Source organism: Salvelinus alpinus, chromosome 15 (genome assembly GCF_045679555.1).
Source record: "Salvelinus alpinus chromosome 15, SLU_Salpinus.1, whole genome shotgun sequence".
NCBI lineage: Eukaryota > Metazoa > Chordata > Actinopteri > Salmoniformes > Salmonidae > Salvelinus > Salvelinus alpinus.
Window position 1 is genome coordinate 16,123,638 of NC_092100.1, and position 19,747 is coordinate 16,143,384.

The following is a 19,747-nucleotide window of genomic DNA, read 5'->3' on the forward strand; positions in this document are numbered from 1 at the left end:
GTGGCCACAAACAGACAAATAACGGCTCAATAAAACAGTGGTATGAAGAACGGCATCTCGGAACACACAACTTGTCGATCCTTGTCAAGGATGGGCTATTTGTATTGACCTTACACACATTCACTAGACTATATATGTACACACCATATGCACACTCATTAGTCTATATATATATACTCATTAGACTATATATATATATATATATATATATATATATATATATATATATATATATATATATATATATATATATATATATATATATATAATGTATACATACTCATTGGACTATATACAGTTGAAGTCGAAAGCTTACATACACCTGAGCCAAATACATTTAAACTCAGTTTTTCACAATTCCTGACATTTAATCTTGGTAAAAATTCCCTGTCTTAGGTCAGTTAGGATCACCACTTAATTTTAAGAATGTCAAATGTCAGAATAATAGTAGAGATAATTATTTATTTCTGCTTTTATTTCTTTCATCACATTCCCAGTGGGTCAGAAGTTTGCATACACTCAATTAGTATTTGGTAGCATTGCCTTTAAATTGTTTAACTTGGGTCAAACGTTTTGGGTAGTCTTCCACAAGCTTCCCACAATTAGTTGAGTGAATTTTGACCCATTCCTCCTGACAGAGCTGGTATAACTGAGTCAGGTTTGTAGGTCTCCTTGCTTGCACACGCTTTTTCAGTTGAGACTGGTGTTTTGCAGGTACTATTTAATGAAGCTGCCAGTTGAGGACTTGTGAGGCGTCTGTTTCTCAAACTAGACACTCTAATGTACTTGTCCTCTTGCTCAGTTGTGCACCGGGGTTTCCCACTCTTTCTATTCCGGTTAGAGCCAGTTTGCGCTGTTCTGTGAAGGGATTAGTACACAGCGTTGTATGAGATCTTCAGTTTCTTGGCAATTTCTCGCATGGAATAGCCTTCATTTCTCAGAACAAGAATAGACTGACGAGTTTAAGAAGAAAGATCTTTGTTTCTGGCCATTTTGAGCCTGTAATCGAACCCACAAATGCTGATGCTCCAGATACTTAACTAGTCTAAAGAAGGCCAGTTTTATTGCTTCATTAATCAGCACAAGTTTTCAGCTGTGCTAACATAATTGCAAAAGGGTTTTCTAATGATCAATAAGCCTTTTAAAATGCTAAACATGGATTAGCTAATACAACGTGCCATTGGAACACAGGAGTGATGGTTTCTGAGAATGGGCCTCTGTACACCTATGTAGATATTCCATTAAAAATCAGCCGTTTCCAGCTGCAATAGTAATTTACAACATTAAGTGTCTACGCTCTGTTTCTGATCAATTTTATGTTATTTTTATTGACAAATTTGCTTTTCTTTAAAAAACAATGACATTTCTAAGTGACCCCAAACTTTTGAACGGTAGTGTGTGTGTATATATATGCACATATATTTAAACCAGTAAATCTGGGTGAAATATAGACTGAACAAGGAGTTTACAACCTTTCTGCAGATATATGATACATGAAAAGCAATAGTGTGACATAAGATTAACTGTTGTCCAAAACAGTTGATTTACAAAGTGAAGAGAGCAGTCATACTTCTTTTTTGATAACACATGCAGGGGATTAAAATACAAAATGGCTTTCCAACACTGATAACAGATTGTGAGTCCAAGTCAAACAAGCTAATGTTTCATAACTCACTGGCCTAGCCCGTCTCCAGCTGCCAATACAGTATGTATGTTAAGTGAACGTCTGCAATAAACCTCAAAGCTGCTCCGTTTGAACCATGCTGGGTGAAAACACTGACCAGATATAAATCAGACTACTCACTCAGACAGCCCAGCACAGGAGAGGGATAAGGAGAAAAACATACCTTATCAGGTTCTCCATGGACTGCTCTTTGACTCTGATATCTGGGGAGGGGGGGGCTCTAAGTGGTGAAGAACCATTCCACAGATGTGGACCATTTGATTTTTCCCTTAAAACTGGCCATGAACAACTTCTTGTCAAATGACCCAAGGCCAATCTGATTATCTATCTCTTTCAGCCTTCTCTGGTCACCTTTGCACCATTACATTTTCAGGAAAATGCAAAACCACACCAGCATAATAGTCATACATAATTTTGATGGGTAATATGAAACATAACATTTCACTGACGCTTACACAAAGACAATCAACAATGGTCCTGCTAGTTCCATTATAGTGATGGGGATTTCCCCCTTTGTCATGTAGAATTATGGAGTACATGTTGTCTGAGGGAGTCATCATGATAGATGACCCAATCAGAGTAATGCATGCCTCTGCTTTTGTTCTCTGCACTTGTTCACCCTTTTGGGGTGGGGAGGTGACTTTGCTAATGCCAGGCTTCCCCAGTTACACAATTGAATAATGGGGTTAATGTCAATGGGGTTAACATCAGAGAGCTCACATATATACAAACCCACACATACACCCTTCTGCAGCTGGGGACACATAGGGGAGTGACCCTAAACTCACAGACTCCACTTCAACCAGCATCCATTACCTCGAATTATAGGGCTCTCCCGTGTGCGCTTCGCTCGCTCCAATAAATATAAATGATGGGCTTTCGGGCCATCTGCCTCATAGTCGCCTCCCCATTACAGAAACAAACAGTCCGCTATTGTGACTGTGATTGAGGCCTGCTTAATATGCACCCAGGGATGGCACACACAGGGGGAAAGGGCTGTTTGTATTTGGAGCAGAAACAGTCATAATATGAGGGCTTTGTTCAGTCCCAGCCTCCCAAGGGTGAAAGTGGGTAGAAATGAATGACACACACGCAAACACACAAAATCAAAAATATCAAATCAAACATTATTTGTTACCTGCGCCGAACACAACAGGTGTAGACTTTAACGTGAAATGCTTAGGTTGGTGTCATTAAAACTCGTTTTTCAACCACTCCACAAATTTCTTGTTAACAAGCTATAGTTTTGGCAAGTCGGTTAGGAGATCTACTTTGTGCATAACACAACAAATTTTTTCAACAATTGTTTACAGAAAGATGATTTCACTTATAATTCATTCTATCACAATTCCAGTGGGTCAGAAGTTTACTTACACTAAGTTGACTGGGCATTTAAAAAGCTTGGAAAATTACAGAAAATGATGTCATGGCTTTAGAAGCTTCTGATAGGCTAATTGACATCATTTGAGTCAATTGGAGGTGTACCTATGGATGTATTTCAAAGCCTACCTTCAAACTCAGTGCCTCTTTGCTTGACATCATGGGAAAATAAAAATAAATCAGCCAAGAACAAAAATGGTAGACCTCCACAAGTCTGGTTCATCCTTGGGAGCAATTACCAAACGCCTGAAGGTACCACGTTCATCTGTACAAACAATAGTACTCAAGTATGAACACCATGGGACTGTGCAGCCGTCATACTGCTCAGGAAGGAGACGCATTCTGTCTCCTAGAGATTAATGTACTGTGGTGCGAAAAGTGCAAATCAATCCCAGAACAACAGCAAAGGACCTTGTGAAGATGCTGGAGGAAACAGGTACAAAGGTATCTATATCCACAGTAAAACAAGTCCTATATCGACATAACCTGAAAGGCCGCTCAGCAAGGAAGAAGCCACTGCTCCAAAACCGCCATAAAAAAAGCAAGACTACGGTTTGCAACTGCACATGGGGACAAAGATCGTACTTTTTGGAGAAATGTCCTCTGGTCTGATGAATCAAAAATAGAACCAATCAGAATGAGTTTTTCCCTTCAAAAGGGCTTTATTACAGACAGAAATAATCCTCAGTTTTATCAGCTGTCCGGGGGACTAGTCTCAGACGATCCTGCAGGTGAAGAAGCCGGAAGTGGAAGTCCTGGGCTGGATTGGTTACACATGGTCTACGGTTGTGAGGCCGGTTGGATGCACTGCCAAATTCTCTGAAACGACGGAGGCGGCTTATGGTGGAGAAATGAACATACATTTTTTGGGGCAACAGCTCTGGTGGACATTCCTGCAGTCAGCATGCCAATTGCACGCTCCCTCAACTTTACATTTTTAGAGTGGTCTTTTATTGTCCCCAGCACAAAGTGCAGCTGTGTAATGATCATGCGGTTTAATCAACTTCTTGATATGCCACACCTGGTAGGTGGATGGATTATCTTGGCAAAGGAGAAATGTTCACTAACAGGGATGTAAACAAATTTGTGCACATCATTTGTGAGAAGCGTTTTGTGCTTATGGAAAATTACAGGTATCTCTTATTTCAGATCATGAAACATGGGACCAACACTTCACATGTTGCGCTTATATTTTTGTTCAATATAGTTCTGATCCAGCACCAGAATGAAGCACTGGCACAAAAAAAAAATAGCTAGATTTCAATGTGCTGAAAGAAAATAGAGATGTTCAGTTTGACCTACACAGAACAGTACTGGGTGCTTGGCATAAGGCCGTGTACTTCTTTTATCCTTCATTGTGAATGTCTTTACTGCTTACAAAGGGCTTGTCTTGTCTACACCTGTCAATTAGATGCAGCTTTTAAATTCCGAACAAGATGTCTCCTCCACAGCACTTATAGCAGTGGAAGCTGCAGAGGGGAGGACGGCTCATAATAATGGCTAGAACAGAGAGAATGGAATGGCATCAAACACATGGAAACCATGTGTTCGATGTATTTGATAACAATCCGCTCCAGCCATTACCATGAGCCCGTACTCCCCAATTAAGGTGCCACCGACTTCCTGTGACTTGTAAGTCTGGTCAGTATGAACCCATTGGCCTTACATTACTCCAGACCTCCAGGGCTGCCATTTCATTGTTTTTCAAACAAAGTAGTGGGCTTTTAATGTACACAAAAGCAATACCGCTGATTGTCTCTCTCCCTCCCTCTAGCCATTAGTGAGGAGAAGATATGCGTGGGTCCGGCCAGGGTGGGAGCCGAGGACCAGGCCATCCGCACGGGGACGCTCTGCCAGCTGGCGTCTTGTGACCTGGCGGCCTGCTACACTCCACGATCATGACGGGTCACCTGCACCCGCTGGAGGTAGACACGCTATGTCTGTCAGCCGTCACCCCCGACATACGGCAGGACCTCATGACAGACAGCTCAACGTACAACTCCTAATGCACACACCATCTCAAAACTGACTCTCAGGATCTCTGAAGGTTCTCCACAAAGACAGTCTGAGACAGTTACACCTAGAGCCATGTGTTGTATACGCCCACCAACTCTTATCCATACCGTTGTTGACTTGACTCGCCTAACAGATGAACGACACAAATGCAGCAGTAGGGTCAGGGTGATGGGTCAACATGCCATAAGGAGAGCCAGTGATTGCTTTAGGGCTATTGTACTCTGAATACGCCAATGTATCCGATAGTTTAATCTCACTATGGCCTTGGAACCAGGGTCAACAAATTATCTTGACGCTCGCTGGTCTTTGTCTGTATTGTGTCATAAAATGTCATTAGCCTGATTGAGGAGGAAATGAAGAAAAAGGTCACAGAGTTACACAACTGCTCAGTAACATCAATGTCTTGGTAAAAAGTGAAGCTGTTCTGTAGTCTTGTATTGGAAAATGACAACACAGACTAAGGCAAATGCAATCAGTTATCTTAGGGCCAGTTACCCAGACTAAGCCAATTCCTGGACTTTAAAACCACCTTTTAATGGAGATTATCTAAAAAGAGAATGCTTTTAGGTGATCAAATTGTTACGAGTGTTTGCTACTTCCTATTGTTATTTTCTTAGGCAATCAGAGTTGCACAGCGCAACTGCAAAAAAAGGCAACCTGGAATGCTAGCCACCTTTTTCTGGGTCTGTAAAACCAGCCTTAAGAGTATGAGATTTGGTGAAGTAATTATTTACAGATAGGAAATCATGGATGACAGAGCATTTTCCTTGTTTAAAGACATGCACCACGTCTGTCAAACATGTAACAATTAACAGTGGAACTAAACAAACATTGAGATATACACAAGCTTAGCCAAACCTTTTCAAGGTGAAGTTTAAACTATTATCCCATGTCAACCTCCATTCCTGCAACATAAATAATGAGAAAGAATATAAAATGTGCAGTAAAATCATTTATTACATTTCAAAAGAAGATTGGAACTGGCCAACTGCAAACTTAAGACCAATGAGGACAATAAAATCCTGGGTTTTAGGCTAACTTCATTTTGATGTCCGTTTCAACCATCCCCTTTAACAAGGTGGTAAGCAGCTGTTCATGGTTCAAATAAAGCTGCTGTGTGCCGTCCAGGGAATTATGTCAAGCATGGTCAAGAGGAATTCTTACAACTTTCCCAGGAAAAATTACCCTGACAACTCTCAAAAGGATGTTCGATCAAAGATGGAACCAAAGAGTTGGAATAAGACCCATGTCGGCAGTCTGATTCCCTCCGGGTCTTGAAGGACATGATGATTCCAGTCGCACATACGTAAACGAATGGCTTCTCACATGAGGATATGACTGATTGTCCATTACTTGATTCAAAAGGCACTTAAGAAACCCAGAATGACAGTTGAATGGCTCAAGTGTGCAAAGTGCAACTAAATGGCCAAACGGAATATGCCCCCTAGTTAATTATGTGGGACTGACTGGTATGATAGACGTACAAACGTTGATTATTGATGGATCTTACATGATTGCAGGGCTTAACACAAAACGTCCATTGAAGTGTACTTAAACTCCTATCAGACAATAGTTCAATTAATTAAAACCCCATCTTAATGGGAAAAAGGATCTAACCAAGACATACAGTATGGCCCGTGAGTTCTGACATTATTAAAACAAAAAAACATCCTAAACAGTAGAATGGGTGGAAGTGTGTGTGTGTGTGGGTGTGCAGTGTCTGAAGCAAAGTTCTTGTTTTCCTCGCAGACGTCACATAATTGGCAAGTTTTGGTTTCCATCGTTTTTTTGTTTCCTCCCAAAAGTCAGTGTACTTGTCCTATAGCTGCTTCGGTCTTGGTCCTTGGTTTGGGATGTAAACTTTGAGACCCAGAGAGATGCGGGGGGAACATGGTGGGGAGGAACCCCAACAGCAGCACAGAGGGCTTTGGTCCCACGACCCCCGGGGACATAGAGAGGAACGAGTCCCCCTACATCGCTGCCACTTCAATCTGGACATACAGTTGCCGTATTCCAGCCTGTGGATAAGTACAATTGAGACAAACTGTCAAGCTTTGCATCAACATCCGTCACAGTGAAGATTTTTTCCTTTCACGTCGCTGACATTTGTGGCCCGTCATTACCTAGTACAGGTGTAATGTCATTCTAATGTTAATAAGACAGTATAGTGGTCATGGCAGAGCTCTTAATACCCAGCTTGTCGAACTCGGCTGCTACATCTTTGTTTCACACCTTCCACCTGGACTTGAATAGAATGATCATCTGCCCATAAACCAAGGAGCAACTTCATTTTGTCTGCTGACCAGTTGGCTGTTGTTTTCAAATGTTACCAGTGATTTTGTGGTTTCCTATCTGCTGCTGGCTAATCAGTGTGTGTACTTGTAGGAGAATGGCCATGTGTGTTAAATTACAAAGGGATGGCTTCCTACCTGTGTGAAAATGTTATGTGTTTGGCTAAGAATCCATTTGCCATCAGCATCGGGTGCGATTAGCAGCTTGAGTGTGCCGATGTAGACATCTGTGCATAGGGTCCAGAAGTGAGGCTCCTGCAGGTTGTACACACCCTGTAACTGCTGCACCTGCAAACACACACAGATTTATAGTACCATTTCCCACCATGTTTTCAGCTTTGATGTGAGGGTATGGTTGAGGCATGGTTGTGCAGCACTTACCCTCTGGTAGCACTCTGGCAGGGCGTTGTCCAGAGAAGGCGGAGTTCGCTGCATCAGAATCCCAATGGACTCCCTGAGCAAGGGCACCACACTGGCAGAGGGAAAGGATTAAATAAAAGTTCAGAGTGACTTATTTACCCCAACTCTACACTTTCCTGTTAACACTCATTAACCTGGCAGGCCCAGGGCCAAGGCATGCCAAAGTGATATCGTGCCACTGGGGCAGGAGTCAAGCTGACCAACATGAACCCTGGGCAATGACAGAGCTTGCTCGGCGAGGTCAGGCAGGTACGGACCCATAACACAGGATTGACAAATGTTATTTTAATTAGTGGAAACATGGGTAATATGTCTGCTCTAGGGCTCTATTCAAGCCCCATCTCGCAAGTTCAGCTTTATATTGTGGTTTAAATTTAACGGCAATGTTCCTGCTCTAGCAGAGACTGCAATAATGGTAAATGCTGCATATGAAGGCTGTCGGAAATTCCCTTCCCATTTCTAATCGCGGAATCTGTAACGCTTCAGCTTTCCAGAATGAATAGAGCCCCCAAGTCTCTTCGTTCCAACATAAACCTCTCAATTATCTGGAATTCCTCACAAAATGGCAGGCCTAGGTCAAATAGGGATGTTTTGCCATCAAACCACCTAGCCATACCTTGCAGAGTTTTAAGTCACAGAAGCTGCTTTCAGAGAGCAGGAGAAGTGCTTTGCAGACCAAGCCGGCTGCAGTCGAAACTACTCGCATAGTTGAACAGTGCCTTCATGAGGCTGGACAGTGCCTTCATGAGGCTGGACAGTGCCTTCATGAGGCTGGACAGTGCCTTCATGAGGCTGGACAGTGCCTTCATGAGGCTGGACAGTGCCTTCATGAGGCTGGACAGTGCCTTCATGAGGCTGGACAGTGCCATGCCAGCCACTCTTGCTCCTTTCTTTTGTCTCCTCTCAACAATCTTGCGCCCACAGTTTCAAAAAGCACATCTGTCATGGCACGTTCCGCCAGACGCGTATTCCAAAGCCACAAGGCCGACCACCACAGCATATGTGAGCCATTAGAGGGTTTGGCGTCTTTCCCTGTCCCCAAAACCACACCCCCTCCATCATCGCAGAATCCCCCCCTACACCCCAAATAGTCCTTGCCAACATGGGCAAAAGAAATGTTGCCCTTCCTCCACGTCTACAGTCTTCCTTGCACTACCGTACACCACACATTAGTAACACTACTATAACCAGTATAATGTGTTATTTAAATCAGGCAAGTCCATTAAGAACAAATTCTTACTTACAATCACGGCCTGGCAAGAGGGGAAAGGCCTGACACTGACAACAGCAAACAAACAGTGTGTGTGTGAAGTAAAACATGCTTCCATACATAAGGCAACACAAACTAGTGACATCGGGTGACAACTACATGTCTCAAACTATCAATTTGTCCTTTGAACTCCTCCAGGGACACCAGCTCCTGTAGTTTTGGTTGGTTTGGAGGGAATTCCAAGACCAGGGAGCTGAGTAATGAAAGGACCTTTTTCCATGCTTGGTTCTAATTTTCGGGACTGTTAGCATAAAACAAGATTGAGATCTGACCTTTTGTGTGTGTTTTCAGTTCGAGCTAGGAGGATAGATAAAATGGCCTTATAAATAAGAATGTACCAGTGTTTGAGCCTGCTTGTTGCTAGGCTATTGTACATTCTTTAGCTTCGCCTTTGATGAGTCATACGGGTCTGGTCCAAATGTAGCAAACATCTCTCTACCCTACAATCCACCATGTAATTATGAAACCGAATATGGGTGATGAGAAAAGAGAACCTTTGAGCAAATTTGAAGTCAGGAACAACTTCAATCTGCAAACAGATTACTGCACTAGAGTCTGAAGCAAAACAGAATAAGTAGAACAATAATTGTAATAACAGCCATGACATTTTTATTTTCAGTGTCATTTTGTAATAACTTGTAAAAGCCATACAATAATTGACTAAATGTCCTTGAATTGCAGCTAAATTAATACACTAAAAGTTTGTTCACGTCTGTCTGTACTGTACTTTTAGAATAATAGCTTACTCGGTAATAGAGAAGTTACGATTACGAAGGTATGGCCAGCCATTACAGAAGCTTTTATTTTCGCCAACCTGACATTAACAGTAATGAGGAGCCTTTTAGTGATCCATCCATTTCCTGACTGCTCAGCAAAGCTGGCCAGTAAACTGTGGTACCACACTTAACAATTCAGAACACACAAGAGGTTTGTGTAATATGTGTGTTGTACTGAACCATGTATGCTACTGGGGAAGAAGCCAATAACCTCAGTGTATTAAGGCCATAATGTATTGCTTGAAAAGTCATTCTTTTCGTAGTCAGGAGCTTGTCTCTTCTTGTTTCGCCTCATGATTTCATTCAAGAAAGTAAGTAATGTAGAAATATTTATTCTGTTTTCCAGAAGTACCATGCTCTTCAATCATAAATTCATAACTTTCTGTAAGCCCTTTGTGCTTAATGTCTGCTAAATTACAAATGTTCATGTAAAGTGACATTTATGACCTACTCAGCTGCCTCCATGTTTGCCAATACTCTGGACAATCATCTGAAAACAGGAAAGCTCCCAGCACGAGGAGATTGTGCTCTGACATCATACTATTGTTCCAAGCCTTCCTGTGTAGCCGAGTAGAGGCAACATCATGGACTGAGTCACCAGAGGCCCACATAGCGAAGCTTAATCATAATAATATCATAATAATTCATATAGCCCTTTTAACAGACTTAAAACATGTAGCTTCTCCTGGCATCCACACAGCCTACAAGCCACTGATGCAACTTTGGATTTAGACTTTTTTTTAAATGTAAATGTTATATTTAATATAGCATACACCTTCACAATAAATCCATTATTTATTTTAGACAGGTCTAAAGAAGCATGATATGAAGAAAATGTAGTCTATTTCAGAAGAACAGAATAGCATACTCTGTGTTGTCCTTATGTTAGGTCCTGATCTGGCTATGCCATATGGCTGTGGGCGACACTAGTTCAATTAGCAGACAATATTTTCTTAGAATTCCACTGCATATTTTATAGTATGAAGAACACAATTGAAAGGCTATTTTCTCCAAACGAATTGAGGGAGTGTGCACATGCGGCTATTCTGTGTTGAGCGGTTAAAGAAATAGGTACTCCTATATGCTTAATTGGCTTGAAACGGAATACATGGCATCTAGGCACTTACAGTGCCTTCGGAAAGTATTCAGACCCCTTGACTTTTTTCACATTTTGCTATGTTACAGCCTTATTCCAAAATCGATTAAATCAAAAGAAATCCTAAGCAATCTACACACAATACCATATAATTCAAAGCGAAAACAGGTTAAGTACATTTTCCAAATCTATTAGATATATATATACAGTGGGGAGAACAAGTATTTGATACACTGCCGATTTTGCAGGTTTTCCTACTTACAAAGCATGTAGAGGTCTGTAATTTTGATCATAGGTACACTTCAACTGTGAGAGACGGAATCTAAAACAAAAATCCAGAAAATCACATTGTATGATTTTTAAGTAATTAATTTGCATTTTATTGCATGACATAAGTATTTGATACATCAGAAAAGCAGAACTTAATATTTGGTACAGAAACCTTTGTTTGCAATTACAGAGATCATACGTTTCCTGTAGTTCTTGACCAGGTTTGCACACACTGCAGCAGGGATTTTGGCCCACTCCTCCATACAGACCTTCTCCAGATCCTTCAGGTTTCGGGGCTGTCGCTGGGCAATACGGACTTTCAGCTCCCTCCAAAGATTTTCTATTGGGTTCAGATCTGGAGACTGGCTAGGCCACTCCAGGACCTTGAGATGCTTCTTACGGAGCCACTCCTTAGTTGCCCTGGCTGTGTGTTTCGGGTCGTTGTCATGCTGGAAGACCCAGCTACGACCCATCTTCAATGCTCTTACTGAGGGAAGGAGGTTGTTGGCCAAGATCTCGCGATACATGGCCCCATCCATCCTCCCCTCAATACGGTGCAGTCGTCCTGTCCCCTTTGCAGAAAAGCATCCCCAAAGAATGATGTTTCCACCTCCATGCTTCACGATTGGGATGGTGTTCTTGGGGCTGTACTCATCCTTCTTCTTCCTCCAAACACGGCGAGTGGAGTTTAGACCAAAAAGCTCTATTTTTGTCTCATCAGACCACATGACCTTCACCCATTCCTCCTCTGGATCATCCAGATGGTCATTGGAAAACTTCAGACGGGCCTGGACATGCGCTGGCTTGAGCAGGGGGACCTTGCGTGCGCTGCAGTATTTTAATCCATGACGGCGTAATGTGTTACTAATGGTTTTCTTTGAGACTGTGGTCCCAGCTCTCTTCAGGTCATTGACCAGGTCCTGCCGTGTAGTTCTGGGCTGATCCCTCACCTTCCTCATGATCATTGATGCCCCACGAGGTGAGATCTTGCATGGAGCCCCAGACCGAGGGTGATTGACCGTCATCTTGAACTTCTTCCATTTTCTAATAATTGCGCCAACAGTTGTTGCCTTCTCACCAAGCTGCTTGCCTATTGTCCTGTAGCCCATCCCAGCCTTGTGCAGGTCTACAATTTTATCCCTGATGTCCTTACACAGCTTTCTGGTCTTGGCCATTGTGGAGAGGTTGGAGTCTGTTTGATTGAGTGTGTGGACAGGTGTCTTTTATACAGGTAATGAGTTCAAACAGGTGCAGTTAATACAGGTAATGAGTGGAGAACAGGAGGGCTTCTTAAAGAAAAACTAACAGGTCTGTGAGAGCCGGAATTCTTACTGGTTGGTAGGTGATCAAATCCTTATGTCATGCAATAAAATGCAAATTAATTAGTTAAAAATCATACAATGTGATTTTCAGGATTTTTGTTTTAGATTCCGTCTCTCACAGTTGAAGTGTACCTATGATAAAAATTACAGACCTCTACATGCTTTGTAAGTAGGAAAACCTGCAAAATCGGCAGTGTATCAAATACTTGTTCTCCCCACTGTATATATAAACATAAATACCTTATTTACATAAGTATTCAGACCCTTTGCTATGAGATTCATAATTGAGCTCAAGTACATCCTGTTTCCATTTTTCCATCCTTGAGATGTTTCTACAACTTGATTGGAGTCCACCTGTGGTAAATTCAATTGATTGGACATGATTTGGAAAGGTACACACCTGTCTATATAAGGTCCCACAGTTGACAGTGCATGTCAGAGCAAAAACCAAGCCATGAGTTGAAGGAATTGTCTGAGGCACGTCTGCAGAAGGGTACAAAAAACATTCTGCAGCATTGAAGGTCCCCAAGAACACAGTGACCTCCATCATTCTTAAATGGAAGAAGTTTGGAACTACCAAGACTCTTCCTAGAGCTGGCCAACCGGACAAACTGAGCAATTGGTGGAGACTGCCTTGGTCAAGGATGTGACCAAGAACCTGATGGTCACTGACAGAGCTCCAGAGTTCCTCTGTGGAGATTGGAGAAGCTTCCAGAAAGACAACCATCTCCGCAACACTCCACCAATCAGGCCTTTATGGTAGAGTGGCCAGACATAAGCCACTCCTCAGTATAAGGCACATGACATCCCGCTTAGAGTTTGCCAAACGGCACCTAAAGACTCTCAGACCATGAGAAACAAGAGATTCTCAAGATGGAACTATTTGGCCTGATTGCCAGGCGTCAGGTCTAGAGGAAAACTGGCACCACCCCTACGGTGAAGCATGGTGGTGGCAGCATCAGCATTTTTCAGCGGCAGGAACTGGGAGACTAGTCAAGATCGAGGCAAAGATGAACGGAGCAAAGTACAGAGAGATTCTTGATGAAAACCTGCTCCCGAGCGCTCAGGTCCTCAGACTGTAGATAAGGTTCACCTTCCAACAGGACAACGACCCTAAGCACACAGCCAAGACAAAGCAGGAGTGGCTTCAAGGACAAGTCTCTGAATGTCCTTGAGTGGCCGAGCCAGACCCAGGACTTGAACCTGATCTAACATCTCTGGAGAAACCCGAAAATAGCTGTGCTGCAATGCTCCCCATCCAACCTGACCGAGCTTGAGGATCTGCAGAGAAGAATGGGAGAAACTCCCCAAATACAGGTGTGACAAGCTTGTAGTGTCATACCCAAGAAGACTCGATGCTATAATCGCTGCCAAAGGTGCTTCAACAAAGTACTGAGTAAAGAGTCTGAATACTTATGTAAACGTAATGTTTATTTTTAATAAATTAGCAACAATTTCTAAAAACCTGCTTTTGCTTTATCATTATGGGGTAGTGTGTGTAGATTGAGGGAAAACTATTTAAATCAATTTTAGAATAAGGCTTAAATGTAACAAAATGTGGGAAAAGTCAAGAGGTCTGAATACTTTCTGAAGGCACTGTAAATAGCAAATGAAGGCTGCTTTTCCCATTTTCATGCCAGCCAAGTAGGCTATACTCCTGTTGTAAAGAGTAGCAATGTGCTTAATATGATTAAAGTTGATGTCAGAGTGGTTAGAGGGACAATAGAGTGTTGAGTACCAGGCAGTTAGCAAGTTTGGTAGGCTACTAATGACCATCAGCAGCATCAGAGCTTGGAGAAGCCTAATTACCGTGACTAAACGGTCACATGAATTTGACTGCCTTCATGCCTATACGGTCACCGCAACAGCCCTACCTCCATCCACACATTCTGAACGGAAGCATATGTTCATCGTTACAACATAAAAAAAATAAAAAAATGGACACAGACCCACCATGAATAAAGTGGGCTGGGAAGTTAGCCATTTTGAGAAGGCAAGATGGATACATAAATAGTCTCAGATGCAAGGCCTTGAACATGACCAAAGCTAATGAAAAGAGGAGGATGAGGAGAAATAACAATTCAAAAGGAACTCGGAAACCTGTAATTACCGAAATGGAGAGCCAATGGCAATGCATGACATGCTAGAGAAATCTCCACCCCACAACCAAGACCAACGCTATCAGAAGTCCCTCTGATTGAAAGGATCATGTGAAAACCTGTTATTACTGTTGGCTACACTAGAATGGTTACATTAAACAAACGGGGGAGCGAGGGAGACAGGGGAAGCAGAAGCTCTTCTACATTGTCATCCATTTTTTTTTATTAAAACAAAAAAACTGCACATTTATAAGAAACTACAAAATAAGTGAAAACTGGTTGTTTAAGAGCTATTATGCATTAACTCATTGAGTCAAGAAAACGTGAGGGAACAAAGAGAATGAAAGATTGAACAATGTAAACATAGCGTCCTACGTGACCACCGGAAAGGGCTTTCACAGAAGTAATGTGGAAGAAGGGTTCCATATCTCGCTTGGCCATTACCTGACCTCAGCCTGAAATCTCACATTCATTACCAGCCAAAACAATGTCTACTGCCAAGTCCAGTTCATGAGAGGGAATGATGGAACAGAGGTCAAACTGTAAGAGTAGGCCTTTTTGACTAATTGTGTCATTACAGTGGGTGACCTGTAATAGAAGTGACACATCTTAGAGAATGCTTTCCATTTCTATGAAGGACTTGTTCGTTAAGCCTTCAACAATTGGGTCAATATATACTCCCATTCAAGTCTACTTACGACCACTCAACCCTGTTAGGCCTTTATGTCATTCAAATTAACCTTTGTATGGCACCTGGGTATGTACTGTCCAAACACGTGACAATGAGTTGCCACACTAACACGAATCCCTCTCAGCACACAATCTCTAATTAGCATTACCATAGAGGGTCTTCACACTTAGATTTTTTTGTAAAAAATACCCGACTACACATATACTGGAATGTAAACTTGCGAACTTGTCACGTCTTAACCGCTACCTCCGGAGGTACAACACTCTCCCAACAGTTGCCCCCCTCTTAGCAGGGCAGTGTAAACACAAATGTCTCGTTGAGCCAAAAATCTTAGGGTGTTTTCACACTTGGTATGGCAGGGGAGCTGATCGTGGACAATAGGAGAAAGAGGGGAAAGCATGCCCCCATACACATCGACGGGGCTGTTGTGGAGCGGGTCGAGAGTTTCAAGTTCCATGGCATCCACAACACTAAGGACTTAACATGGTCCACACATACCCACAGTCGTGAAACGGGTATGGCAGCACCTCTTCCCTCTGAGGATTAAAAGATTTGGCATGGGCCTTCAGATTCTCAAAAAGGTTCTACAACTGCCCCATTGAGAGCATCTTGACTGGCTGTATCACCGCTTGATATGGCAATTGCACCACCGTACAAAGGGTGGTGCGGACAGCCCAGTACATCACTGGGGCCGAGCTCCCTATCATCCAGGACCTCTATATCAGGCGGTGTGAGGAAGGCCCGACTGCTCACTCTGCTACCGTCCGGCAAAAGGTACCGGAGCATCGGCTCTCGGACCAACAGGCAGACAGTTTCTACTCCCAAGCCATAAGACTGCTAAATAGTTAATTATGGTACCCAAACTATCTGCAATGACTATCTTGTACTGACCCTGCCCACACTCACTAGACTTTATATACACACACTCACTCCCACACAAAACCCTCACACATTCAAACACTACATATGCACAGAAACGACAACACAAACACACATTTGCTGTTGCTACTCTGTTCTTTATTTTACTCATTATTTATCCTGATGCCTAGTCACTCTACCCTGCCTTCATCTACTTCAAGTACCTCATACAGTTGAAGTCGGAAGTTTACATACACTTAGGTTGGAGTCCACAAATTTCTTGTTAACAAACTATTGTTTTGGGAAGTCGGTTAGGACATCTACTTTGTGCATGACAAGTAATTTTTCCAACAATTGTTTACAGACAGATTATTTCACTTACAAGTCACTGTATCACAATTCCAGTGGGTTAGAAGTTTACATACACTAAATTGACTGTGCCTTTAAACAGCTTGGGAAATTGCAGAAAATTATGTCATGGCTTTTGAGTCAATTGGAAGTGTACCTGTGGATGCATTTCAAGGCCTACCTTCAAACTCAGTGCCTCTTTTCTTGACATCATGGGAAAATCAACAGAAATCAGCCAGGACCTAAATGGTAGACCTCCACAAGTCTGGTTCATCCTTGGGAGCAATTTCCAAACGCCTGAAGGTACCACGTTCATCTGTACAAACAATAGTACGCAAGTATAAACACCATGGGACCACGCAGCCGTCATACCGCTCATGATGGAGACGCGTTCTGTCTCCTAGAGATGAACGCACTGTGGTGCAAAAAGTGCAAATCAATCCCAGAACAACAAAGGACCTTGTGAAGATGCTGGAGGAAACAGATACAAAATAATCTACATCCACAGTAAAACAAGTCCTATATCGACATAACCTGAAAGTCCGCTCAGCAAGGAAGAAGCCACTGCTCCAAAACCGCCATAAAAAAAGCAAGACTACGGTTTGCAACTGCACATGGGGACAAAGATCGTACTTTTTGGAGAAATGTCCTCTGGTCTGATGAAACAAAAATAGAACCAATCAGAATGAGTTTTGAGAATGAGTTACTATTTTATATTATAATTTAACTGCATCGTTGGGATAGGTTCGTAAGCAAGTATTTCACTGTAAAGTCTACACCAGTTGTATTCAGCATGTGATAAATACAAATTTTATTTTTGATTTTAACTAAATGCAATCTATTTGCTTCCAAAATGTAAGTCGGTATATCTAGCTGTCCAATAACACGTTGTGATGGAATGGCTTGTCCTGCACTTGGTAAAAACCCAGAGTGCATTGAGTGAATGTAAAAATAAAAATAGCTTGGTTCCTTTCTAAACATAGCAATGTGAACGCAAAAGAGGACTCGGACAACAAAATAGGTGAAGTGAACTGGCAAGAGAGTTGAGTCCTCATTCAAAGGCAAGGGCAGTGTGAATACAAAGAGAACCGAGTTATTTGGCTTTTTTGTATATATATATATATATATATTTTTTTTTCTTCTCCCCCCCACTATAAAGAGAACTGAGATCGGTTCGTTTAAAGACTATGTAAAAAGACCTTTACAGTAAAAATGGATTAACATTTTCCATTAAAAAAACAAATTACTTTAAATTTCAAAACAAATAAAAATGATTGACTGCACTGAGCCACCGCCACGATCCAGGCAAGAAGCAACTCCCCAGGGAATGATCAACATTTTCAGTCACAATTTGCTTTTACCTCAATGACTTCCATATTGATAAAACAAAGCCTGGTTTGATAGGCGCTCTAAGGCTTCATTTGATCTATATAGCTATGGTTCAGCTAAACATAGGCATTCAGCTACAGCCAACACGTTTGAAAGGATGCAGAAATTATATTGCTTAGTCAGTCAGTTGTCCAAATGAATGTATTCAACTGAAATGCGTCTTCCGCAATTAACCCAACCCCTCTGAATCTAAGAGGTGCGGGGGGCTGCCGTAATCTACATCCACGTCTCCGGCGCCCAGGGAACAGTGACACTGTATGATAACGTTACTGCACTTTTATATTCTTATGGGAGGTGTTAACGTTCATTATTGATATGCTAGCGTTACTTAATCATGAAGCATGTTGTTAATGTTAGTTAGCTCTATATTGTCAACTAACGTAATGTTTACGGACTAGAAAAACCCTTTGTCTGCACATGCTTGTGGATTGTTGCATTATTCAAGAGTGTTGCTAATAGGGTTTGGTTGCAGGGGATTCAATCTAGCAACCTTTCGGTTACTGGCCCAACGCTCTAACCACTAGGCTTCCTGCCGCCCCAAAGATTGCCCCTTTACGTCTACAAAAAGTGTTTGAATTTGAGCATGTGTCCATTAGGCCTATGGATAAAAATAAAATCAGCATGATTTAGATTGAGCAATAAAAAACCCACTTTTATTTCATAGGCTGGGATCCGCCCTACGCAGCTGTTGCAATAGCGCATTTGTCACTGTCTTGTCCACTGGTTTCAAAAACAATGATTGATTGGCAGCTTAAAACTAATTGAATTCAACCGTTATTGGGTTCAAATACAGATTTAGATTTGTGAACAGCCATCCACAACAACAATCCGTAAGGCGCAAATAGCTAAGAGAGCAGCAGTGTTATTCACATCAATGCGCTACGTAGATATCAATAATAAGTGATATCCGTATCACCGTAGACTACATCACTACTGTCATCCTTACCTGCAAGTGGATTTTTCAAGTTGGAAAATCTTTGGGTGCCGACAGCAGTCACACCATTGGAAGACAGCCTACAAAAGCCTCTTCCTCCAATCCATCAAAAACATTTGGTGTGCCATCATAGTGGTCTCTGATTTATGGTTAGACTTGCCACGTTGTACAAATTTAAACTTGCGCCTTTTTTCAGTGCCGATTTGAACGTCATTGAGAAAACAGAGAAGGGTCAATGATCCTTTGAATTTAAAAGTAATCCTCAAAGTAAACATCAAGTTTTCAAAAGTATCTGTAATCTGATTACAATATTTTTGCTGGTAACGTAACGGATTACAGTTACCGGGTTTTTGTAATCCCTTACATGTAATCCGTTACTCCCCAACCCTGGTTTTAGAAGAAAATTTGCTCTGATTGTTAAATAGGTTTGTGTTTACTGGCTAGTGGCCAGTAAACTGTGATATTCACGGTCAATTTGAGCTGCAGACCAAGAACGTCGCATTGCCAGTCACAACAAAAGGCAAGGATGTAATGTGAATTGAAAAGTAGACATCTCTTTCTCCACTCCGCTCCTCAGAATCTCCATCTCTTAGTTGGAATAGGGCCATAGTCATCCATATAATTTCAGAGCCAAATCACCATCCACAAAGGCCTTGACTAGTGCTTGTATTTACATAGCCCGTGCTAATATATTCACACCTACTTTATCTGGTTTCCAGGCTTTCACCTGGAGTCATTACCTAGCCTTTGGCTGCTTTTCCTTCAACAGGAAGAGAGGATCCTCAGCCTGGCTCTTGGTCCCACATGGGGTCCCAGCTAACACACAACGACATAGAGAGCCAAGAGGCTTGGAGGGGCCTCTAACCACTGCTCTCCACTCACTAATCACATGCTGCGCAGACT

The 19,747-nt window shown here is 42.1% G+C and overlaps 2 protein-coding genes across 2 annotated transcripts in view; one reads left to right on the top strand and one right to left on the bottom strand.

The window, feature by feature from the left end:
* dph5 (diphthamide biosynthesis 5) overlaps positions 1–6,522 on the top strand; it is a 56,026-nt gene extending 49,504 nt beyond the window's left edge. The window contains 1 exon segment of the mRNA XM_071344416.1: positions 4,839–6,522. Within this exon segment, the coding sequence (XP_071200517.1) occupies positions 4,839–4,966 (128 nt within the window). The 3' untranslated portion in view covers positions 4,967–6,522.
* The window catches only part of slc30a7 (solute carrier family 30 member 7), a 44,629-nt gene continuing 30,901 nt past the window's right edge, over positions 6,020–19,747 (bottom strand). The window contains exons 9-11 of the mRNA XM_071342605.1: positions 7,753–7,843; positions 7,510–7,659; positions 6,020–7,098 (exon numbers count right to left, since the gene is read on the bottom strand). Of these exons, the coding sequence (XP_071198706.1) occupies positions 7,051–7,098; positions 7,510–7,659; positions 7,753–7,843 (289 nt within the window). The 3' untranslated portion in view covers positions 6,020–7,050. The remainder of the gene's footprint in view (positions 7,099–7,509; positions 7,660–7,752; positions 7,844–19,747) is intronic.